This window comes from Brachionichthys hirsutus, chromosome 3, assembly GCF_040956055.1.
Source record: "Brachionichthys hirsutus isolate HB-005 chromosome 3, CSIRO-AGI_Bhir_v1, whole genome shotgun sequence".
Classification (NCBI taxonomy): Eukaryota; Metazoa; Chordata; class Actinopteri; order Lophiiformes; family Brachionichthyidae; genus Brachionichthys; species Brachionichthys hirsutus.
Window position 1 is genome coordinate 4,480,822 of NC_090899.1, and position 24,209 is coordinate 4,505,030.

At 43.3% G+C, this 24,209-nt stretch overlaps 3 protein-coding genes across 3 annotated transcripts; all 3 read right to left on the bottom strand.

Annotated features, from left to right (window-relative positions):
- Nucleotides 1–126: 126 nt before the first annotated feature.
- Nucleotides 127–9,392, bottom strand: vars1 (valyl-tRNA synthetase 1). Its single transcript, XM_068754573.1, has 28 exons — nt 9,039–9,392; nt 8,810–8,953; nt 8,496–8,685; nt 8,284–8,399; nt 8,085–8,160; nt 7,902–8,002; nt 7,690–7,817; nt 7,362–7,526; nt 7,205–7,286; nt 6,992–7,111; nt 6,615–6,723; nt 6,339–6,518; nt 6,121–6,245; nt 5,566–5,669; nt 5,316–5,474; nt 4,716–4,806; nt 4,486–4,591; nt 3,947–4,017; nt 3,704–3,829; nt 3,515–3,619; nt 2,994–3,141; nt 2,699–2,826; nt 2,460–2,615; nt 2,097–2,327; nt 1,414–1,525; nt 649–824; nt 373–522; nt 127–298 (listed from the first exon to the last, which is right to left on the bottom strand). The coding sequence occupies exons 1-28, from the start codon at nt 9,390–9,392 to the stop codon at nt 230–232; spliced, it is 3,822 nt and encodes a 1,273-aa protein (XP_068610674.1). The 3' UTR covers nt 127–229.
- A 1,561-nt stretch (nt 9,393–10,953) lies between these two features.
- si:ch73-54f23.2 (uncharacterized protein LOC107988037 homolog) lies at nt 10,954–14,261 on the bottom strand. The gene is made up of 3 exons (XM_068757797.1): nt 13,950–14,261; nt 12,650–13,375; nt 10,954–11,916 (listed from the first exon to the last, which is right to left on the bottom strand). Exons 1-3 carry the CDS (start codon nt 14,259–14,261, stop codon nt 11,368–11,370), a joined length of 1,587 nt encoding a protein of 528 aa, XP_068613898.1. The 3' UTR covers nt 10,954–11,367.
- Nucleotides 14,262–18,555: 4,294 nt separating this feature from the next.
- ino80e (INO80 complex subunit E) lies at nt 18,556–21,339 on the bottom strand. Its single transcript, XM_068760355.1, has 8 exons — nt 21,238–21,339; nt 20,891–20,973; nt 20,706–20,776; nt 20,581–20,633; nt 20,378–20,453; nt 20,009–20,126; nt 19,596–19,694; nt 18,556–19,288 (listed from the first exon to the last, which is right to left on the bottom strand). The coding sequence occupies exons 1-8, from the start codon at nt 21,263–21,265 to the stop codon at nt 19,085–19,087; spliced, it is 732 nt and encodes a 243-aa protein (XP_068616456.1). The 5' UTR covers nt 21,266–21,339; the 3' UTR covers nt 18,556–19,084.
- Nucleotides 21,340–24,209: the final 2,870 nt, after the last annotated feature.

The following is a 24,209-nucleotide window of genomic DNA, read 5'->3' on the forward strand; positions in this document are numbered from 1 at the left end:
CAGGTTGATTTCCTCTGTGGATGTTGATTTGATGCACAAAGCTGTGTTCTAATATGCTGAATAAAATGTTTAACATAATAGACTGAATTAGTTTGTTCATAGACATAATAGAGTGATACAGAACAGTACAGTGAAGAACAGCCGTCTAGTACAGCAGCTTTATTGAGTCCCTTCCACACAAAACCAAGAAAATAGAATTATCCTTTGTTGCATAAGGTTAAGAGGAAAGTTACATCATTTTGCGGAAGTTGTCTGTAGCTTCTTGCACTTTTTCAAGTTCGGTCTGGCCCTGCCGAAGCTGTGGAGAAAAGGAAATTTACCAAGAATTCATCCCTCACATCTCAAGAAATGCTCAGAATCTTTTTTGCACACCTTCTCAGCATCCTGTTCCTGCACCTTCGCTGGCACCTTCTCCTTGTAGTCGCTCTTTGCCATCTTCTCTCTCAGTTTTTCCATCTGTTTCTCTAAATCACATTTCTTTGCCATCAACTTGGACACCTCCTTCTCTACATCAATGAGTCCCTAGGAGGGATAGAAGACGAGAATAGATTTAACTTTCGATCTTGTTACTTCAGGTCAGGGGAAAAAAAGGAGAACCTCCTTTTTTTGTTGAGACTAACAAAAGTGAAACTCAAATTTGAACTTCACCTTGAGCATAAGGTTGACGGTGCATCTGTCGGAGGCGATGGCCACAGCGCAGCCCTCTGGGACGGGCTGGTTGGCTGTCAGAGGGATGACGGCTTGAGAGTACGACAAGGTCTGAATTTGCAGACTGTACTTCTGCAACGAGGACGATGTCGCCGCGTCAATACACTGGAGGTAACCTTGGAGAGAAATCAAATGATTCAAGTCATTTGAGATATTCAAGCATGTTTATATTTACTTGCTTGAGAGAAAGCCATGCGGGTATTATCCTAAGAGATGTTGCCAATATATTCATTGGTGGAGAAAGTAATTAAAGTACAGCGACCACATCTCGCTTTTTGGAACTACTTTGTCTGCCACCTGGGACAAACTTAAATTATGCTTCAAAAATTATCAGCAAAATTCTCTCGAGGTTTAAATTCTCCTCAGGCACTTAAATTTAGTTGCTGGATTATTACCAATGATGCAGTCATTCTTCTTTAGGACTTCAGCTCGCTGATGCAAAGCTAACTTTTAATTCTTACATATTTTAGCATTTAATCTGACACCCATAGTTTGATCTGTATCAGTCATGTGAAATTCTTATCAAATACGTCAAGAAATAAAACAGAAATAATTATGCAAGATAGATTAAAACTGCCCTATTCCATTCATCTGGCAGAGTTAGCGTCCTCCACTGTTTCAGTAAATGTCACGAAGATGAGGATCAGTGGGTCTTGATCAATTGCTTCACAGGATACTTCAGATTTCGGTGTCATTTTGTCTTACAGTCAGCTCTGGTCTTGGTCAGGCTGTAATCAGCCCTCAGTGACCGGATGGTCTTGACCACAGTCATTACGAACTCCATGTCACGGTCAACCTCCTCGCTGTGCCAGCAGAACTGCAGGAATCACAGAAACACTCAAGGCCCGTCGATACAGAGAGCGCATCACACAAAAAAAATCTCACACATTCTATTCTAGAATAAGAACATTAGGCGTAAAAGATAAAGCAGATGCTGTATGACGTGAACTGAAGTCACATTATACACATCTAATTTAGAGATCCACATTATCATGAACATTCAGAACATCTGAGTTCTTTATAACAATCTCATCCACAAACACCGTAATTTCTATTTTTCAAATTTACATTCAGTTTCTTCCCCATAAATGCTGCCACAGGTCACAGAAGAGAAAAAACGTTATTCGTCAGACTCATTTCAATGCGGCAGTGTTCAGGAGGTGCTTTGCATTAACTATTCATAGTTGAAGGTGGGTGCGTGGATGGCAGGATGAGCCAGAGCCATCTGCACACAATTCCTAGCAGATTTAGACTTTATAAGAAGGAAATTACGTTATAAGGTTTTAAAAATCTGAAATACTTCAATTTTATAATATGAACATGCAAAAAAAAAAAATGAGTGGAGGGTGGTGAGCTTGACGGTCCTCAGGCACCCTGTCCTTGCTCACCTCCTCGCTGTCTGGGTAGGATGTGACCGAGATGCTGGGAGGATCCGTCTGAGGCCTCCGCCGCGGTAGCCTCTGGTAGAGCTCCTCCGTGACAAAAGGCATCACGGGAGACAAAAGACGCAGTCCCACTTCCAAACAGGTGTACAGGGTCTGTCTGCACACCAGGGCCTGTCTCTGGCTGCTGCTGCTGCCGTCTTCCTCTGCTTTACTGAACACCGGCTTTACACTTTCCTGAAGGGCAAAAAAAGGAAGGAGGGAACATTTTTAATTCATCCCAACGATGAACTCAATTACTTTTCGGACGTTACTTGTGTAAAATCATTTCAAACACCCAAGGTCATTGAAGGTCACAAAGTTCCTTACCAGGTAGACGTCACAGAGCTCATACAGCCAGAAGTTGTAGATAGTGGTTGTGATTGCTGGGAAGTCGTAGGTCTTAAAGCCAGCATCACAGAGACCAACAGCAGCACTCAGTCGGGACAGAATCCACCTGTCCGATACGCTCTCCTCTCCGCGCAGCTGACGGGATGGAGCAGAGGGAAAACGTGCTTAACATGACGGCGTAACATCACTGTCAATGATTGGTGTCCGTCTTTTCTCACCTGAGCAGTCTCTGATGGTAGGAAATTGTCTCCCAGCGTCTTCATGGCGAACTTCACAGCATTCCACAGTTTGTTGCAGAAGTACCGGTATCCCAGGATGCGATTGACATCCAGGTTGATATCTCTTCCTACAAGACAAACCCATGGATGCATACATGATCTTTTAGTGTGTGATTATAGTAGGGGCCATCGACCCCCCCCCCCCCCCCCCCTATATTTAGGTTTGTAATGTCAATTCAATGGGCCGGTGGAGACGCAAAAAAGAAAGCGACACAAAATGGACATAATGGTTGACCTTGGCTGGTGTAGGCGCACAGGGCGAACCTGAGAGCGTCTGAGCCACACTCTGGAATGCCATTTGGATAGTCTGACTTCTGCCCCTGCTTTGCCCTCTCCTCCTCCACTGGATCCAAGTTGCTGTTCATTAATTGTGTATGTAGACCCTACAGGATAAAGGGGGGGACAGGGAATAAATCACCGCTCTGGAAAAACAAATTAATGCGTTCCACTGTGATTTAATTTCATATTGAGATTAATTAGAAGCCCCTCTCGACAGCTTGAAAAAAATATCAAGTGGGCAAAAAAGGACATTTGTGGGAAAATTAAGCGCAGTTTACACCATCATTTAGAACATCATTGCCCTCTAGAGGGCAGGTCTGCTCCACCTGATGGAACAGTTTCCCTCCAGCTGCAGAAGAGATTGATGGCTTCAATAAAGCTTGTTGGAAGCAGAAAGGGGTACTTAATAAAGCTTACATAAGAATATGGTTCTGGGGGGGGGTCAATGATCACGTACAACCTTAAATGGCTTTTTACCTCGAGGGAGATCCCTGAAATGACATCCAGAGGATCAATAACGTTGCCCAGAGATTTGCTCATCTTCCTTCCGTGGGCGTCCCTCACCACTGCATGCAGATAAACCTGCATCAGGAAAAAGCGTTGTTGTTCTTTAGGCATGTCCCGCTGATGAGGCACGACGTCCCACCCCGTTTCCATTCGCCTCACCTCTCTGAACGGCAGCTTGCCGGTCAACATGAGGCCCATCATCACCATACGAGCGACCCAGAAGAACAGGATGTCATGGCCCGTCTCTAACAGGGTGCCGGGGTAGAACACATCCAGGTCCTGGGTCTGAACAGAAGCCACCACATTATAGAGCGGGTAGAAAGAAACACTATTCGAGGCTTGTTTCACTCTTGATCTAGAGAGGCATAGATGAGGTAAAGACAGACAGGTTTGCTCCTTTACCTCATTCGGCCATCCAAAGATGGAGAACGGGAAAATGCCAGACGAGAACCAAGTGTCCAGAACGTCCGCATCTGAGAAATGAACAAAATCACCTCTAATCAGTACGAATGGACCGTCGTGGACAGAATGCTGCTGCATAAGCACAAACTCATTCAATGTGGCATGGAACTATTTCTAAGGAATCAATTGTTACAATGAATGGTTCGTTTTAATGCCAAGATCTCTCGCATTCATAACCGGATTCTCCAAAGTGTCCTCGGCTTCACAGCCTGGTAAAGCCCATAAAGTCTCTTTTCGCAAGGACAAAAGTCTTGTCGTGTTTTTATATGATTTAACCAGTCACAGATTAGAGCTTCACTTGCGATAAATACTGTAATTAACACACACTCATTTGTGTATACAAAAAAAACACTAGCACACTAGACCGGAAGAGTCAATTCAATTTAATTTAATTTTGTGTGAAAGGCTGTTGAAGCTAAAAATAAACTGATGACACAACACTGACAACAACTGAGATAATGAGAACTGAATAATCTCACCCTGCTTGAGGGAGATTCTGTCACCAGGCACATTGAAGCGTGTCGCCGCCTTCTCTCTGGCCTCCTCCTCCGATCTGCCACTCACCCAATAATGACCGTCTGTGTCCTGGAGGGATGAAACAAATAAAAGTGTAAATGAATAAAAGTTACAGTAAAAGGAATAATGGACAAGAACAACTTTAATTTATCCACACAAAAGCCTCCAGACAGCAGTGACGTCGTCATCTTACCTCGCCTGGTTTCACGGAGGCGTCGCTGACAGTGATGAAGTACGCAGGGATGCGGTGACCCCACCACAGCTGCCGGGAGATACACCAGTCCCTGGAAGGAAGATGGATGGATGGATGGAATCCGAATTAGGACTGTTTAACTATAATATATTTCTACAGCTGAAAACAAAAAGTCAAATTATACATCATTTGAACAACAGAAGATTTATGGGGCAAGAACCTTTTGATATTTAGTTATCTTACCATTTCTGGGGCAAAACTGCAAAGCATTTTCTGATTGTAAAATATGAGTTGCAGCTTTCCTTTAATTTTTGTAATTGTGAATTAAATATTTTCGGGGGTTTTGGATTGTTTAGCGTAAAAAAATAATTCTCCAGTATTTGCTGACATTTTCGCTCTGTCATGTTGAGATCGTCTGAAAATAATACTAATGTATCCTCGGAACCTCAATCCACCAATCGCGATGCTTAAACTGTACCTTCTGTCAAGACGAAGAGCTCAAAGTAAAACCCAAATGTTCAGATCCCGCGTCAAGTCCGTTCGAGTCGCGTAAACTCAATGCTTTATGTGGATGTTGAAGTTTAAAACGAAAAACCACACCTGATATTGTCCAGCCAGTTGAACCACGTCTTGAGGTGGTGGTCGGGGATGATTTTCAGCGCTCCGTTTCTGACAGCATCTGCGGCCTGCTTGGCCATCTCTGCGCATTTCACGTACCACTGTGGCTTCATCAGCGGCTCCACGATGTCCTTGGAGCGACTGAGAGGAGAGAGAGGATCAAAGCGGAATCAAAAGAACTAAAACTCAAATAACACGTGTTGCACTCGTGTACCAACGGCCATGAATCTACCTGCAGACTGGCACCACCATGGGGTTGTCTTTGATCTCTTTAAACTGGCCTCTGTCCTTGAGAGCTTGGAGTACGGCCTTCCTGGCCTCAAAGCGTTTCATGCCCTGGAGGACGGAGTCAATGCGGTTGAAATGCAACAAGACGGCGATGAAGATGACAGTGTTGTTTTAAATGTTTGTTCAGCATGGAAACAGCTGACGTTAACATAACATTTCAACACATAAGAAGCCATGTGTTTTCTACTGCAGATTTTGCAGGGGTTAGTGTGTAAATATATTTTCGTGATCAGAGATATACAGTTTTTTTTCTATCTTCAACAAAAGCAGGATTCAAATCTAGAGCCGTAACTTCACTACAATTATCTTTTTGGACTGATCAATCTTTTACTGCACATAATAAAAGTATCCATACAATTCTCCAGGTATTTTTGGTGGTGAGGGGCAATTAAGTAATAAAGCTGATACTCCGAGCAAACGATGAAGAGGCCTGACATTTAATGTCTTAGTGGGAATGCACGCACACAGCGAGAGGAAGGTAGATAATGAGACACGCTACCAGGAAGGGAGGAGGCACATTAATGAGCATGCCATTCTCATCCAAGATGTTGATGAATGCCAGATTGTGTCTCACTCCAACCTCGTAATCATTATGGTCATGAGCTGGGGTAATTTTGACAGCACCTGAGAAGAGAGCAGAAAGCAAAGTGGCTGTGATTACTTCTCCGCACATCTCAGACCACCAAGCAGATAGTCTCTTCCTGTAACCATGCCAACCTGTTCCAAAGCTCGTGTCTACAAAGTCATCGAAGACAACGGGCATCTTGCGGTCGCAGAAGGGATGCAGCACCATTTTCCCTTTCAGGTGCTGATACCTGGAGTCGGCAGGGTGGACGGCTACAGCGGTGTCTCCCAGCATAGTCTCAACACGAGTCGTTGCCACAATCACTTCCTCGTCTGAGGAACAGAAAGAGGAGAAGCGTAACGAACAGCACCGAGACGTGGCCGACAGCGTCCTACTGTAAATACTCTGCTCTAGATGAGCTCGCATACCCGATCCATCCACCTTGTAGGAGAAAGACACCAACACTCCAAACTCCACTTTCTCCTTGTAGCCCGGCACGGGCAGCAAAGTCCTGCCAGCGAGCTCCTTCTTATCCACCTGGAGAGCAAACAGAAGATCAGGACACAAGAAATTAGATTTCATTTAGATATCAGTTGATACAAATGATACTTTTCCTTTCTTAAATACCCTAATTTCAGAGTAGAATCAATTTATCTCTGATATGTATCCTTTCTTTTAAGATTATTTTGGAACTTTTGATTTTTTTTCTTAAGAAGTACGCAGTTGAAAAGCAGGGAATCAAACTGAAACATTTCATAACTGCTGCGATATGATTTATCCTGTTACTTTTGAATAAAATACTCGCCTCTATGTCAGAGATGGCAGAGTTTAGTGTACAGGACCAATTGACAAGCCTCTTGCTTCTGTAGATCACTCCTTCGTCGTGCATGCGTATAAAGGCCTCTTGGACGGCATAGGAAAGTTTCTGGACAAGGACATGGGTGTAGACATGAGAAGAGTATACACAGTATTTTCAGGATATTTTAAAAAATGTGATTTACAATTTCAGAACACTCACAGGGTCCATGGTGAAGCAGGCTCGGTCCCAGTCCAGTGAGGATCCTAGTTTCCTCAGCTGATGATAGATGCGGTCTCCCTTCCTAAAACCCAAACAGACAATCTTATTACTCCATCTTTATTTCAATGCCTTATCAGATACTCCTTGTTTCACTTACTCATTCTTCCATTTCCAGATTTCCTCAATGAACTTTTCCCTTCCAAAATCATGGCGGCTCATGCCCCTCTCCCTCATCAGCTTTTTTTCCACCACCACCTGGGTGGCAATACCAGCGTGATCGCAGCCCGGGTTCCACAAGGTGGTCTCGCCTCGCATCCTGTGCCTGCGATGGAAAGAGGGCCGTGTTGTGTATACTCAAACACATGTCTGACAGATTGCATGAAGAGAGTGAAATGAACAGAAAGCAAGCAATCACAAAACACACCAAAAAAGTCTCAGCTTTTTCAAACTGATTTTGAATTTCAGGCTTTTTAAACTGTAGTTACCATCTGGTCAGAGTATCCTGAATGGCGTTGGTGAGGGCGTGACCCAGATGAAGTGATCCAGTCACATTAGGGGGAGGGATGCACATCATGAAGATGCCACGAGGGTTCTGATCACAAATGCTTTTCCTCTGCATAAGGTAGTGAGAGAAAGGCAACTTGAATATCTTCTAATGTCCTCCGCGATACAGAAGAGAGACGGGGCTCTTCCTTACTCCGTATTCAGGCTTGAAGAATCCCTCCTTTTCCCACCAGGAATACCAGGCAGCCTCCACATATTGAGGACTGTAGGAGTCAGGCAGCGGGCTGGTGACATCTGACACCAGAGAAACAAGAAGAGAATGAGCTCATTTTATAGCATATATGCACAAGCGAAAACACACAAATTCAGAAATTACCTTTCTTTTCTCCAGGAAGTGTGGGAGCATTGTAAGTGATTACTCCCAGCTCTTTCTTATCTGGCTTGGCCTTTTTCTGAGACAAAAAAAAAACAGACCTAATATTGAGAGGTATCTAACAAAGTTGCTATACACATATATTTAGGTTGCATCGAATAAGTTTTATTGAGAATTGAAATGTTCTTACTGCTGTTCTTACCTCATTTGGTGCCTGACTCATTTTCTTTGCCTCCATTTCCTTTTTCTGCTGGAACTTTTCAAGCTTTTCCCTCTTCTTAGCTTCCTTCTTCAACTGGGCTTCTGTCTTTGGTGGACCTGGACAAGGAATCAAGAAAATCGGATTGTTTGTGTGTATGTACAACGTATATATAAATAAACTAACATAAGAATTGTGGCAGAGACGTCGCTCACCATTCGTGGCGACACCGGTAGAATCAACGGAACTTCCATTAGCCGCAACATTCTCCTTTGGTGCAACCGGCACCATCTTCTCACAAAGATCAGTCGTCCCCAGAACCTTCAGGAACTCTGGCTGATTAACGCAGGTTGTGAACCACCGAGTAACGTTGGTCAACACCTTCCTGTCTGACGGCTCCAACACCTCAAAGAAAAAGTGAAACGAAACAAAATCAGATCGTGGTCGGCCTATTCACGGCCGAGTCGGGAGATAAGTAGCAGACATTTAGATAAACCGTTAATACAAGAATACATATTGAGGAACATACATATCTAAAAGGTAGGAGGACAGCTGTCGCTACAGCCATGTCAGCCAAAGTGACGCCCTCGCCAACCAGGAAGGTTCTAGGTTCCAGTGCCCGATCAAAAGCCTTGAGAACACGCATCAGCTCTGCACGGGAACTTTTCTGGGCCTGAGAGCACAGAAGACGTTTAAGAATAGAGCATCTCAACAGTAAATCGCACGCATGTCCAAGAATTACGTATTCAGATGCTTACTTTTTTATCCACCACCATCATTCCCATCAGTGGGAAGACCACAGCACAGGACACTGGGGTGAGTTCATTGTCTGCGAAGCTGAGCCACTGCCACACCTGGCTCTGCTGCTTAGCATCCACACCGGCTCGCTTCCCTTTTAACGCCAGGTACCAGGACACAGCAGCGGCCCCACTCAGGATGGAGCCACCTTCCCCTGGACCCAGCACCAGGGTTGGCCTGGAGCGGGCATTCAGAGAAGCAGGAGGGTCCTCAGCGATGGTCTTTAGACAAGATGATGGGCAAAACTCCGCAGCAATGAGAGCTAGAAGGCTCCGGAAATCATCGGGATGAGGGGACACATAAAGAGTGGCCATCTCTGTTATAAAAAACAGAATACAGGGGTAAATCCTGCACCAAAATATAATGTTTGAAACCAATTATATGTTTGTATTTATAGCTTTGAAATGCTAAAATCAATTAAATATGAGGTTTGTAGCAATTTGTAAATCATTACATCTTGGTTTTGGTTACGTTTTACACTGGCTGACAACTTTTTGTTCAAGAAAATTGCATGCTAATTTTGAACTGTCAAATTTCATTATGTGTGTGATAAGCTGTACAAAGTAAAGGATTTACTTTTGCTAACGGGTGACGTTGTTTCAACCATGTAATCTCATATTCACATAATACACCGACTTCGTAAAATAAAATGGTCAACATGCTTTAAGGTAATTCTCATTTTGCAACCGGTGCTTTGAAATGTCAGTTCACGAATTCTGCAAAACGGGTCTGTCAAATGTGAAAGTGTCACGCCAGAGGTTAGCTTTAGCCATTAAAGATAAGGGTTAATTATCTGCGTATAAGTACCACACCTACCATTACTACGCAGTCAACGTTTTAAACTGTTCCGAAAACTAATCATTAAGAATGATGCGCCTAACTGCAGAACAAATCAGTAAGAAATGACATGTACCTGTGAATGAACTAGGAAGAGACGTCATCGCAAGCTCGCACATACAGACAAACACATGAGTCTTCTCCGCCGTCTGATGCAACGAAAGCCAACAACGTCTTCCGGGTTTGAAACGTAGCTTCCGTCATAGAACGGAAGTTGATGAAATATTGTATCAATTCAGTGAAGGAAATATTAGCAACAGCCAGTTGGTACACAAAGTAAATGTATTATTATTATAATAAATGTTTCTTATTATTATTATTATTATTATTATTATTACGTCATCGCCGGCGTTTGTTTGTCTGTCCATCCGTCCGTCTCTAAGCAAGATAACTCAAGAAGTTCTGGACGGATCTTGATGAAATTTTCAGGAAATGTTAGGAATGTTACCAGGAACAGATTATTTTTTACTTTTGGTGATGATCCATAAGAGATTCTGCATTATGGATCAGTTCGAAATGTTCGGTAACGTTGCAGTCAATGGATCTTTAAAATCTGTTCCTCAATAACTCGGTTGATTATTGACCAATTGTTTATGGAATTTGACACAGTCATGTAGGGTGGGGGCCTCTATCTCACCAGCGGATTTCATACGGGTCGAATCTAGAGTGGAGTCAATAAAATATATAATTTTAACATTTTAAACCCCATTTACGGATTCAAAAATCATTTGAAATTGCACATAATGCAATTTTACTTTTCATGGTGGGTGTATTAAGATACCAACAACAATTTAGAACCTTTTGACGATGATCCAGATCACCGTGTGGACGGTGTGAATCTAATTATGAGGAGAATGAGCTGCTCGGCTGAGGTCTGGGCGCTCTGAGTGTTTTCCTTGTTATATTTGCTAATCAAACTTCTGCAGTCGGGGGAAATTTAGCTTACTATTTCATCCTTTCCTGTCTTAATCACCTTCTCTTTTTGTCTTCATATTTGGAGGCCTTTGATTGAATAAATATCTAGAAACACTATTATGCAAATATGTTTTATTGTGTGTTATCATGACAAGTTACCAAAATAACAGCGCAAAAGTTCCATTATACAAACAAATGTGAAGTATAAGAAGCCAGCATTCTATTTTACTCAAGCGCACATATAAGTAAAACATTTATGATAGCAAATATCACATAAGGATTGTTTATAAAATAATTACATCCAAAAGACTTGTGCACAGTGGGTTTTAAAATCACAGTTGAGTCGCGTATCCCAGCTCTCAAATATAGCAGATGATTTGGACAATCAGCAACAGAAATTTGTCATGCACTAAATTAACATTTCAATAAAACCTAAGGCTTTTCAAATGACATCAATTTTGGGAAACTGTCTTTTATTTAGACTTCTCTGTGCTAAATACCTTTACAAATCAAAACTGGAACGAGTATTTGAAAAAGTTACTCATCAAGTGGAGTTGAACTTTCTGTCCAACTTTCAGACTCCTGCCCAAAAGCCTCACTCACTGCGCCAATGACCATGCTGGCCATCCCCACTGTTAAACCCCCTCCCACCCTAAACACATTAAACACGCCATTCCCACTTCTCCATGCCAGGCTCCCAAACCCTCCACCAACAGATTTTACCTGTCCCCCCATTTCCCACATCACTGATCCTACATAACCCTCACTCTGCTCCCATAGTCGGCCTCCAAAAACCTTGGTCACCCACCAACCGTTATCTAAAACATTACCAAATATTCCAAGTGAATCTCCGGCCAGTGTACCCATGCCAGTGACCCCAGTGTAACAGCTGTTCATTAAGGCCCCCATCATGGAGGATGTGCAGTAGTATGTCCCAAAGAAGCACGACTCCCCAATACCCAGTAGCATTTCTGCAGCTGAGCCCATCCAGGACAAAATATCAGACGTCAGAAGGTAGAGCACGGAGCAGGTATCGCCAGGTACGGTAGCAAGAACTCCAAGGTCTTTCTGAAGCACGTATGTCACCTGAGTCAAGATGAGACAAAAAGTCAGTTGTAAGGTGAGATGAAGAAGAAAAGAGAAATCACACATTCTACATGCTTTATAGTATCTGGGAGAGCAAATTGGAATGAAGAGCTTCCAGTTTTTCTGTTGCCGTTGCTGTTTTCATCTTTTATTATTCTGATTTTATTTTTTTATTTTGCCATTTCACCTCACATTGTTAGAAACATTGAATAAATAGCGTCTTTCTTTTTTTGACTCCCAGTAATATAATTAAAATATTCCCCAAATTTATTAGTTTTCTAAAGCGTTTGTGAATAATTTAGGAATTAGTCAGTTTACTATGGACCTCTTTGCCATGAGACAACAGCGCTTACCACTGCGCCACCCTGCTGATATATTCTTATAAAATCTTTTTTTTTTTTTTTTCATACAGCGATCAGTGAGTCAAATTGTCTGACTGGTTGTCCCAGCTCTAACTAATCCATCCATTTACTTCATCGTGGACAAATTTTTCCACGGGGCAAGGCGAATATCTTTCACCTTAGCTGCTTGTGAGCCAGTTGAACAAGAATAGCAGCTAAAGTATCTTTACTGCAACATGCTACATTGACAGTTGTGAGTACTAACAATAGCTATGTCTGTCACTGACACTTAAATTCCACCTATCATTTTTAGCCTCATGGAGGCGCTATATTTTAAAGTGGGGATGCACATTCAAGTTCCAATACAACTGTGGTCCAGTGACTGGCATCACCTGTCCAGGTAACTGTGTGATTGTGGAGAACACGGGCCGCAGCGGAGCTTTGAGAATGGATAAGACGGTGGAAAGGGCATAGACCACAGTGCTGCTGGAGTTTGCCTCGATCTCTTGCTCATCCACAGCTGCATCCGAGGACTCCGGAGACTCCCCCTCCGCGTTACTCGCTGACGTTTCTACAACATCAGCTTCCTTGGGCTGCGGATCAGCACCAGCTTCCTCCGCCTCTACATCATGGACCAAATTGCTGTCAGTGCTGCCGCTGGGATCCCCAACCAACTCTTCTGGATTTCCAAGCTGGCCCTCAAGGAGACCCACAACAGTCTCCTCGTCTGTTCTTCCACAGCCTTCCAGGAACATCTCTTCCACTCCGAGCATCTCCTCGAGCTCTTTCACACTCACTTGCTTCACTGGTTTCCCTGCTTCTCTGATTAGCCCCACACTGAAGCCATTTTGCCCCTCGGACACTGCACAGCACACTGCAGACCACAGCAGCCTTGTCTGACACTCGCCGCCTCCGTCCTCAGCAGCGCTGAGATCGCCTGCCCCGGTCAGGATGTAGAGATCACCCTCTGAAGTGCCACACTGGGGAGCGATGCTCGACTTGACCAGAGCTGTAACTGCTGAGTCCCAGGTTTGAACCAGGGAGTCTGTAGACGGGACGCCGCCTCGTCCGAGAAGGGCTGGTGCTGCTACTGTGATACTTTCGTCCTCCTCCACTGTCTGGCAGAAACGATCATCAAAACCATGTTAATGTAAGACAGCATGCAAATCACAGCCCATTGCATTACCTAACAACTTTTTTTAAAACACATTTAATTACATAAGAGTTAATATATCTGGGATTTGTGAAAATTATTTTTAGAACCTTTGTGAAATTTCATTTTTTACCTTTTACAGTTATTCACATGGATTCCAGGGGCCAGCCATGTTTAGAAGTGGAGCTACTCACAACTCTGGGCCACACAGATAGACAATCATTCACACACACGCACACACACCTATGGACAATTTAGTGTAACCAATTCGTCTAATCAGCATGTTTTTGTTGGTGGGAGGAAGCCGGAGAACCCGGAGAGAACCCACGCAGACACGGGGAGAACATGTAAACTCTTCACAGAAAGGCCACAAGCCGGATTTGAACCTGTGACCCACTGCGCCTCCTTGTAATATAGTCATCATGAAAAGCGCATTTTATTATTTTCTGGATAAAAGCTACGAGCGACATTTCACAGATAAACATAAGTGCAAGTAGATAATACAATTTGAATAAAAAAAATAATTGCAGCATCCTTACCCCAAGCTCTCCCTCCTCCTCTGCCTCTCTCCCCAGCCATCCATGGCTGAGGCAGAAGGCGGCGTAGACGGCTCTGTCACAGCCCGGCTTGGACAGCGTGGCGAACGCCTGGCCTCCCGGCAGTTTATGGCAGAGTGGGCGCAGCCCTGACCCTGCAGAGGCTGCCCGAGGAGGCATCTGGTTGTAGAAGCAGTGCCTGCAGAGGCTGAAGACCGTCTCCGAGTTGTCCTTAGCTGAAAGAGACGGGCCTGGGCCCAGAACTGCCAGCATGCAAATAGCTGCAGCTGCTGCACCGACGGTAGGATGCAGCATGGCGGTGGTGAGCTCAGCAACCCCCCCCCACTCTCCCTCGCATACGCACTCACAGGGCGAGGAGAGGCTAATAAATTATCCAGCAGTTTCCGTATATAGATGGAAAAGATAAGGCTTGCTGTTTACTCACTACCTGCTCTTTAGTCCAGTTTGTCTCCAACCATGTCTGTCCTCTTTCACTGTGGCTGTAAGAGTGAATCTGTGTTGCTGGCACAATCTCGCTTACTCCTTCATTTCCCTTTCCCTGACAACCCCCCCCATCAGTTCCACCCTCTTTAGACGCCCTCTGGCTGTACCTTCACCTCGCGCCTCCTTCTTATACACCCATGGATACACCTTTAACTCCCACTCCTTGTTACGAACCACCCTAGGTAAAGCAACACCCATTTAATGTGGTCATTTACTGGTAGGTCTGCATTCCCAAATGGCTGCTGCACACCTCCCTTTTGTCTGACATTGTCTTCGTGTGTATTATTGTGGGTACAGCGCATTCCTCCGAGCGCTCATTCTGTGTCAAGTCAACCAGTTCCACAGACGTCCATATAAAGACGTCTCTCTTGAAACTGCAGGTAAAAATGTGAGTTCTAATAATAACCATGTCACTTCATGAGATCCTCTTAATCCTGACAAAGCCACGGGTCACACAGAAAGAAGCGACACTTGAAATCTAACTTCTCAGATAAAACACACTTCTTTCATGGCTCAGAGACCACGACTAGCTCTCCTTAATATTAGGAAAAGGCCTGTTAAGACAAGTTGCTGATACTATAAAAACTTATGCAACAAAGGCAGATATCTGCATGCATTACAGAGCACAGAAAAATATCTTAACCCTGTTCAGGTGTGTGAGCAGCATGAGCCACTTGAGTTTAGTCACAGCTTTGTTGGAGTAAATGCTGCCAGTCCTGTAAAGATTGAACACCTACAGATTACAACACAACTCAGTGTCCAACTATGCAGCTCTGGAATGAGGACATTAGGGATCGATGTCTTGGGCGGGACATTGAGGTATTGTATCGTGTGTGTTTAACACTTTCAATGCTTTTTACTAGTTTAATGGTACAATGACAAAAAAGAAACTAACACACAACAGGATAACCTTTGAGGTAAAACTGCTTCCACAGCATGTTGTCAGCAGGACCTGTGAATTTACCACACATGGAAAATAAATGTAGAAAATATGTTTTTTGAATTACACCTTTATTTTTCCTCTGACACACAATTTGAATGGTTAAAAACTAATATGGCATAATAAGACAAAATTAAAGCCGCAAGCGGCGTTGTAGGCCCTCGCCGGCCGACAGGCCGTTGAGCTGACCCGCCGACGCACGCCGCTTTAGTCCTGAGTGCTTCGCAAGTGTTTAGATTTGAGCTGCATGAGTAGCTCACAGTTTAGTCAAATCGTTATTTGGATTATATGGCCATCTGCCGTCAGGAGTTTCAATCCAATATGGCCGCCTTCCTGTGTGTCTGGGGGCGTGGCCATATTTTTTTTTTTTTTTGCCCTGACTTGACGCATGTCTGTACCGAATTTCGTGGCTGTCCGACAAAGTTGGCGTCGGACCCCTCCCCATAGGAGGGGTTGCCATCGCCATGGCAACAGCGTAAAAACAACAACGTGGTTACGATTGTGTTTTTTGATCGGGACCACGTGAGGGACTTTTCTGGTAAGTTTCAATCATTTCTGGTAAAGTATTTTTTAAATTCCCATTCAATTTTTGTTATCGTTCTCTAGGGGGCGCTGTAAGGCTGATTGTCAAAGTTTCCCTTTTAAAGTGTCCAGGTAGGAAGGGTCAATAAGTGTTTAAAATTTGGTTTGGATTGGAGTGTGTGTGTGTGCAAACGCTGACTCAGCAGTTTTTAAAATTATATCCAATATGGCCGCCTTCCTGTGTGTTTGGGGGCGTGGCCATAATTTTTTTTTTTTTTTGCCCTGACTTGACGCATGTGTGTACCGAATTTCGTGGCTGTCCGACAAAGTTGGCGTCGGACCCCCCATAGGCACAATGCATTGTGATTTTTGTAGGTGGCGCTAGCGCGCCACTTTTTCATTCCCAATTTTGAAACACATGAAATAATTAATTTTTCGCCGGTTCTGAGCTTGGTTCAAAGTTTGGTGAGTTTTCGAGCATGTTCAGGGGGTCAAATTGCCGTTTAAACAGCAGAACAAAGAAGAAAAATAAAGAATAAAGAAGAATTAAAGCCGCAAGCGGCGTTGTAGGCCCTCGCCGGCCGACAGGCCGTTGAGCTGACCCGCCGACGCGCGCCGCTTTTGTCCTGAGTGCTTCGCAAGTGTTTAGATTTGAGCTGCATGAGTAGGTCACAGTTTAGTCAAATCGTTATTTGGATTATATGGCCATCTGCCATCAGGAGTTTCAATCCAATATGGCCGCCTTCCTGTGTGTCTGGGGGCGTGGCCACAATACATTTTTTTTTTGCCCTGACATGACGCATGTCTGTACCGAATTTCGTGGCTGTCCGACAAAGTTGGCGTCGGACCCCTCCCCATAGGAGGGGTTGCCATCGCCATGGCAACAGCGTAAAAACAACATGGTTACGATTGTGTTTTTTGATCGGGACCACATGAGGGACTTTTCTGGTAAGTTTCAATCATTTCTGGCAAAGTATTTTTTTAATTCCCATTCAATTTTTGTTATCGTTCTCTAGGGGGCGCTGTAAGGCTGATTGTCAAAGTTTCCCTTTTAAAGTGTCCAGGTAGGAAGGGTCAATAAGTGTTTAAAATTTGGTTTGGATTGGAGTGTGTGTGTGTGCAAACGCTGACTCTGCAGTTTTTAAAATTATATCCAATATGGCCGCCTTCCTGTGTGTTTGGGGGCGTGGCCATAATTTTTTTTTTTTTTTGCCCTGACTTGACGCATGTGTGTACCGAATTTCGTGGCTATCCGACAAAGTTGGCGTCGGACCCCCCATAGGCACAATGCATTGTGATTTTTGTAGGTGGCGCTAGCGCGCCACTTTTTCATTCCCAATTTTAAAACACATAAAATAATTAATTTTTCGCCGGTTCTGAGCTTGGTTCAAAGTTTGGTGAGTTTTCGAGCATGTTCAGGGGGTCAAATTGCCGTTTAAACAGCAGAATAAAGAATAAAGAATAAAGATAAAGAATTTTTGCAAAAACAATATAACTTTTTTTCTGAGTGTGCGATTTCTACACAAAATACATTTTCGGAATGGTCTCGACGAGGGCTACGCGTCTGTGGGGGCACACAAACACGAGTTGACGAGCTTCGCTCGTCAACTCGTGTTTGTGTGTGTGTGTGTGTGTCTGTGTGTCTGTGTTGTTTAGTGTCGGGGTGTGTGTGTGTGTGCTGTTGAGTGTCGTGGGTGTGGGCGTGGGTGTGTTGGTCGCCCGATGGTTGACTCGCTGCGCTCGTCAACCATCGGAAGACAGTTACAAACACGAGTTGACGAGCGCAGCGAGTCAACTCGTGTTTGTGGATCTCTGTGTGTGTGTGCATTTGTGTTGTTTAGTGTCGGTGTGTGTGTGTGTGCTGTTGAGTGTCGGTGTGTGTGTGCGTGAGTGTGTTGGTCGTCCTCAACAGCATGGCAAAGTTGGATGCCGAGGGTTGACGAGCTGCGCTCGTCAACTTTGTCGAGGGTTGACTCGCTACGCTCGTCAACTTGTCTTCTGCGTTGCAAAAGCAATAGCCCCTTACGCCTAGAATAGGCGCTCGGGCCTAATAAAGAATTTTTGCAAAAACAATATAACTTTTTTTCTGAGTGTGCGATTTCTACACAAAATACATTTTCGGAATGGTCGCGACGAGGGCTACGCGTCTGTGGGGGCACACAAACACGAGTTGACGAGCTTCGCTCGTCAACTCGTGTTTGTGTGTGTGTGTGTGTGTCTGTGTGTCTGTGTTGTTTAGTGTCGGGGTGTGTGTGTGTGTGCTGTTGAGTGTCGTGGGTGTGGGCGTGGGTGTGTTGGTCGCCCGATGGTTGACTCGCTGCGCTCGTCAACCATCGGAAGACAGTTACAAACACAGTTGACTCGCTGCGCTCGTCAACTGTGTTTGTCGATGTCTGTGTGTGTGCGTGTGTGTTGTTGAGTGTCGGTGTGTGTGTGTGTGCTGTTGAGTGTCGGTGTGTGTGTGCGTGAGTGTGTTGGATGCCGAGGGTTGACGAGCTGCGCTCGTCAACTTTGTCGAGGGTTGACGAGCTGCGCTCGTCAACTTTGTCGAGAGTTGACGAGCTGCGCTCGTCAACTTGTCGTCTTCTGCGTTGCAAAAGCAATAGCCCCTTACGCCTAGAATAGGCGCTCGGGCCTAAAAAACAAACATTGTTTTTGAGAATTTAAAAATAATCATATAAATAATCGGTGTCAAAACGGTTTGTAACACTTAAAATATCATATCATTTGAAACACCTAAAACATACTAGAATAGTTTTAATGGTGGTTACACAATCCAAGAAGAAAAATAAAGACAAATTGTACACTGAACAGACTCAGCTGTACTCACAGTGCAGATTGTTTATAAGCAAAGAAAAACATCATGCAGCACAAAATCTGTTTAGAAATCAAAGTAGCCAAACATTCCAGTGCCCATTGATTTTCCTTTGCACTGTACTTTTGCCAAAGATTTAATTCTTAACTTAAACATCAGAAAACAGAACTTATTTTGGGAGAAACTACATTTTTGACAATGAGACTACAATTAGGCAAACGTCCACAAGAGGGCGCTTGGCTCTATCAAGTGAATGAAAAAGACAAACATTTTGCACTGGTCTAACTTTCAATCTGCCACACACAAATACACACCCTCTACATCTCCTGATTTTAAAGTGTGTCAACACCGTCAGGTTCACTCATTGGGAATGTCAATGACAAGTTCAGCCTCGTCTCCCTCACCTCTGTCTTCATCCCTATCGCTTTCTCCATCACTGTCTCCCTCCTCCTCGGCTGCATCTCCACTGAGCATCTGTCTGGGAACCCAGCTGAAGGGGCCGCTGCCTGCTGGTGGGGCAGTGGTGGCTGATGGGTAATTAGCTGCCATTGGGGCAACAACCTCAGAGGAAATAAAAACACGTTTAAAATGGATGAAAATATGATGAATGACTAAGGAGTATGAAGAGATGAAGATTGGGCCAAGAACGCAGCACGTTGGAGTTTACAGACATGAAGACCAGATGGTTATTTCCTTCTTGAGACAGATTCCTAAGTCCTAACACTAAACCTGAGACAAAATAATGACCAATTATGTTGTCTAATACAAATGGCACATTCATAAATTCATGTTGAAACTCAGGAGAATATCTGCATTATTATTATTATTTTTTATCTCTGAGTAACATATTTTCCTTTTCCTTTCTCACCTTCCCTGTAGTCTCTTTCTTGTTTTTAGCCATCTTTGTTTTTTTCTCTTTCTTCATTCGTTCAGCTGGTGGAGCCAAATATTCTGGTGGGAAGGGCATCTTCCCAACACACAGACCCCAATTTCCAAATGACCACACAAACACACATGCACAGGCAATTTACAAGACAGACAGAGATATAAACACAAGAAACATACACAGAAGAATGAATAATGGAAGAGCAGTGAAGCCATTTTTAGCAAAACAACAAAAACACAGAGGAAGAGATAAAAAAAAAGAAAGAAGGCAATCAAATAAAAAATAATGTAAAATCAAAACAAGGATTATGTTTGCTGGCAAGGAAATGAAAATGGAAGCAATGTTGTGGTTGATAGCTGCTCTTAAGGTTGTAAGAAAGGGCAACAGTAACTCACAGTGTTGAGGTAGGGCCCAACGCCAGAGGGCTGTAGAGGATTTGCACTGGGACGGGACAGCACTGACAGATGAGGGGACGATGATGATGGAAGAGATGCCGCAGGACTACTTCTTCTCCTGAAAAAGAGGGTTAATAACAAAACTCAGTGTCAGACGCACAGCAACTCGGACATTCAGAGCACAGATAGGTTGGTGCACATGGCGTAAAATCCCACAGGTGGAGCAGAAGATGCTTTATTTATACATTTGTTTCGAACCACGTTAGCTGCCAAAGTGCTGACAAACACAAGATAATCGACTCATCATATGCTGTAATTGCTCACCAGTCAGAACCAGTGGGTTAATTTATGTTTGAACAAAAGACTTACTTCTTCACCACCTCTCGTTCTCGTTCCCTTGGCCCTTCTATTTCACTGTTTTCTGAAGAAACTGTGGCATCTGAATCTGGAACAAGCAATGAAGGAAATAAAACAATGCTACAGTCAATTGCTTTCAGATGTTATTATCGAACTCAATGACCTTACAGCAGTAATACGCACTTCAATCTCTAGTACAATAAGGTCATAACTACCTGAGGAGTCTTCATCTATTCTCTCATACTGTAGTAGTCTATCCAAGAGGAAGCTAGAAGACAAGACTTAATTAATTACTTCTCAAATATCGTACTCCTTTCATTCACACACTATATAATCTCACCTTTTGTCCCTGGAAACTTTAAGAAGCTTTCTCTGCGCTCTCCTCAGCTCCTCCTGAAAGCATTCCTGTTCCTGGAAATGGGGAACCAAACAAAGACACCAGTGAATATGAAGAGGGTTTGTTTGTACAAATAAACAAATAAAACATCCAGAACCACGAGAGCCAATCATAACTATGCTACTCACATAAATAAGAAATTTTAGTTTTCTTTTCAGATTTTTGTATTTCCGCTTGTAGTCAACGTCAATATCTGCTTGACCGTTCAGTTCTGAAATGCAAACGGGAGGGTTAAATATAGCGTCAGCAGTCATAAAGTGTTTCTTGTTGCAGACAGTCTTAGAAACGACATAAATGTATAACTTGATTACTGCAGTACTGTATGCTAACGATAGTTAGCTCCTGGGACATGTTAAAGCAGCTCACATAGCTTGCCCGCTCGCTGGGCTCACAAACATATAAAAATCCACCAACGACACGCTTTCAATATTTAACATAATTTCGAAAATTTATATCTTTTAAAGTTGATTTATACCTCTTGTTTGAGTCTGTCTGTGCGACATGCTGTTGTTTACTATCGTGACGTCGTCTTCCTGCGTCGTGATGGGCGGGAGCTTCTTCTTCTTCTTCTACTTCGTAAATCCGTACACGTCATCTCCAACCCGGTCACCCGGTCAACGTTTTGTTACTTTGTTACATTTTTGACCTACTTATATAATATTATTATATATTATTCATATTATATATATCAAAAATAGATATTATTAATATTATAATTTTCAATAATAATATAGAAAGAATAATACAGTATATGTAATATTATTATTATTGATATATATATATAATACATATATATATATTTCGATATCTGAGAATTGGGATATCATTATATGAAAATTCTCTGAAAATTCTCAGATATTTTACAGAATTAGCATTGCTAATTATTCTGTAAAAAGAAGAAAATAAAAATTTTAAACAGGCAACCAATTAAGGGAAGCGCTGGGACGCAGAGAAGTCCACCGAGCTGCTGCATCATTTCCAGTCGGTGTCCCTTCCATCTGCCGCATACTGTAGTGCAGAGTTTGCAGCTCGAACTTAGCTCAGCACAGTCACTTGCCAGGACCCAGCACCATGAATTATAGATGAGGAAAATTTGCAGGGATGAGTGATGCTGCTTCTGTGCACCCATACCCACAGCCAAACCTCCTTCAGTTTGTGTCTGGATGTGGAGAATGATATAGGGGTTGCAGACAATGACAAGGAAAAAGGTAGAGATATTACAGGTTTGTGTGTGAAATGATCTGATATAAACACTGGTGGGGGTGAGAATTTTGGCTGGGCAGTAAAATGTAATACGTCTTAGAAGATTCGAAATCAGAAACGCTGACTGCAGATTTTGAGTCAGCAGAGAACAGATAGAAGTATCCTTTAACGCGGATATCTAAGCAAGCACTCGGATAGCTCATGGCTGCTGCTGGGGAATCTGTCACACCCCCAGACTGTTAGAGCCGCCTCACAAAAATACACATGCGTTGTCTCCCTTCCAGGCAAAACAACAGCAAATATGAAGCACTGACTGGCAAGCTGCCTCTTCTCAAATGCTGGTCTGTGTGTTTCCAAAGACACTGGCAAACAGAAATAGACTCTTGGGTGTCTGTTTCAATAAATCACCGCTGCGAACCAAGCAGCAACCTCCTGCAGCTGCAGTCATATACTCGCAAACCAAGCTCAGGGTGCATATCTATTACTTATCAATAGCTTTTCTTTTGTTTATTTTGTGCTTGGATGTGTGCCCTTTTTTGCTCATTTTGTTGGACTATCAGTTGCTTATTAATGCGTTCTATTAGTATGGATCTGTTTTTACTGTGCAGGCATGTGTGTCACAATGTGACAGTAGTTGCTTGAAAATTCTTATTTAAAAGGCAGAGGAACTCGGTTTTTAGGATATTAAATCAGCGACATTTCTGTTCAATGTGAGTGTGCGTGTGCGTTCGTGTGTGTGTGTGTTAAGCTATGAGGTAGACGTGTGCAGAGAAGCAGAGAGCAGGACACATATAGAGTCAGGGGGAGTAGAGGTACTGCAGCTGCATGCAGTAATTACTGTTGAACACAAAATGAATGCATTTTTAATAGTTGTTCATCTTTACCCCTTTTCATATTTCAGAGCCGTTTTAATGTTTTGGAGGGAGGAATAGAGTTCCGATACCCCATCATGATGGGTGCAAGGACCTGGAACAACTGAGGAGGGAGAGAAAAATGAAAACGCTGACGGAAAGCAGAGCAAAGGGGAAAGGTCTGGAGAGAGAAAGTGCAATATTCTGCAGTAAGCTTGATGAAGAAGACAGTCCTAGACGTAGGAGACATTTTCACCTAAAAGCAAGAGATTATGGTACATTAGAATAGCACATTGTGAATTTGAGGACTCCACTAATGTGTGAGGGAATAGGAAACAAAGGAGGGGGTGGTTAGTACTTTGAACTGCATCCATAAAGCATCCCGTGCCATTACAAGCAATCCCCTGGACCCATGACAAAACATTACTCACATTATTTGTGACTCGTCCAAAAACACTGTCTCTGTTCTTACCTCCTGGTTTAAAGGTGACCTGTTCCCAGAGCTGCTCAATACCCGTTATCTGTTCTGTGTGTCATAATCACCCGCCACTTCTTTGATTTGATAGACATCGATTGGATAAACAACCTTCATGGTTTTGCAGAACAAAATCAATTTTCGCATTTGAAACTGAAAAGACAAAGTGCAATCCATGCAGTAGTCAGCTATGGGAAAAGGCAGTTTCATGGAGTCTTTCATACATTTGTGATTACATTAATTTTTACCAACCAATTACTGTTTTCTCATTGCAGGAAATTCAAGATTTTATAAAAAGGGAAATGTGTTTCCAGCCAATTGACAGTTACCATTATCTTACCCCAACATCTCATTGATCTTCTTTGCAGGCAGGCTCGATATTTCCTGTCATTTCTGCACATTGATCCCTCGCAATAATCCTCAGTGTCACATGTCAACAAAGTTTTTACTGTACCATTCATCATTTAGTCCTTCCTTCTTCCTATTTAGTCCAAACTGTTCTCAAATCTACCTTGTTCTCTCTGCAAAGGTGAACATAGATGCTTACACCTGTCACCTGTTACATCTCTATCAATCAATCAATCAATCACAAAAATGTATTTTATTTGCAGCCCTTACCAACTTGCAAAACAAAAGTTTAGTTCATACCAAGCCTCCATATTAAATGATTAAAATATATATATATAAGCCCTAACCAGGGCGGTCAAACCAATGACACTTATTGCCTAAGGGCTGAGGAAGTGACACCCGACACTGAAGACAAATGACGGGTGACAATGAGCGAGGCGACTCACTGAGATGGGAGGACAGCTCCGTGACAGAACTGCCCGTCGGTGCATTCCACGCTCCAAGACTAAGAAAACAAAGACAGCAGGACAGGCAATGTCATCATTGCGTGTTTATTCTTAGTATTCCTTG

What these genes read in the sequence shown, in the direction of transcription:
- ino80e (XM_068760355.1), bottom strand. Translation starts at nt 21,265, where the DNA reads ATGTCGCACAGACAGACTCAAACAAGAG. An exon ending in AACTAAAATTTCTTATTTAT is followed by an intron (nt 20,777 to 20,890) that starts GTGAGTAGCATA and finishes CCCCATTTCCAG; the next exon opens with GAACAGGAATGCTTTCAGGA. An exon ending in AGAAAGAGACTACAGGGAAG is followed by an intron (nt 19,289 to 19,595) that starts GTGAGAAAGGAA and finishes ATTTCCTCTGAG; the next exon opens with GTTGTTGCCCCAATGGCAGC.
- si:ch73-54f23.2 (XM_068757797.1), bottom strand. Translation starts at nt 14,261, where the DNA reads ATGCTGCATCCTACCGTCGGTGCAGCAGCTGCAGCTATTTGCATGCTG. An exon ending in AGGAGGAGGGAGAGCTTGGG is followed by an intron (nt 13,376 to 13,949) that starts GTAAGGATGCTG and finishes CGTTTCTGCCAG; the next exon opens with ACAGTGGAGGAGGACGAAAG. An exon ending in TCACACAGTTACCTGGACAG is followed by an intron (nt 11,917 to 12,649) that starts GTGATGCCAGTC and finishes ATCTTGACTCAG; the next exon opens with GTGACATACGTGCTTCAGAA.
- vars1 (XM_068754573.1), bottom strand. Translation starts at nt 9,392, where the DNA reads ATGGCCACTCTTTATGTGTCCCCTCATCCCGATGATTTCCGGAGCCTT. An exon ending in CCTCCGTGAAACCAGGCGAG is followed by an intron (nt 4,592 to 4,715) that starts GTAAGATGACGA and finishes TCATCCCTCCAG; the next exon opens with GACACAGACGGTCATTATTG. An exon ending in GCAAGCTGCCGTTCAGAGAG is followed by an intron (nt 3,620 to 3,703) that starts GTGAGGCGAATG and finishes TTCCTGATGCAG; the next exon opens with GTTTATCTGCATGCAGTGGT.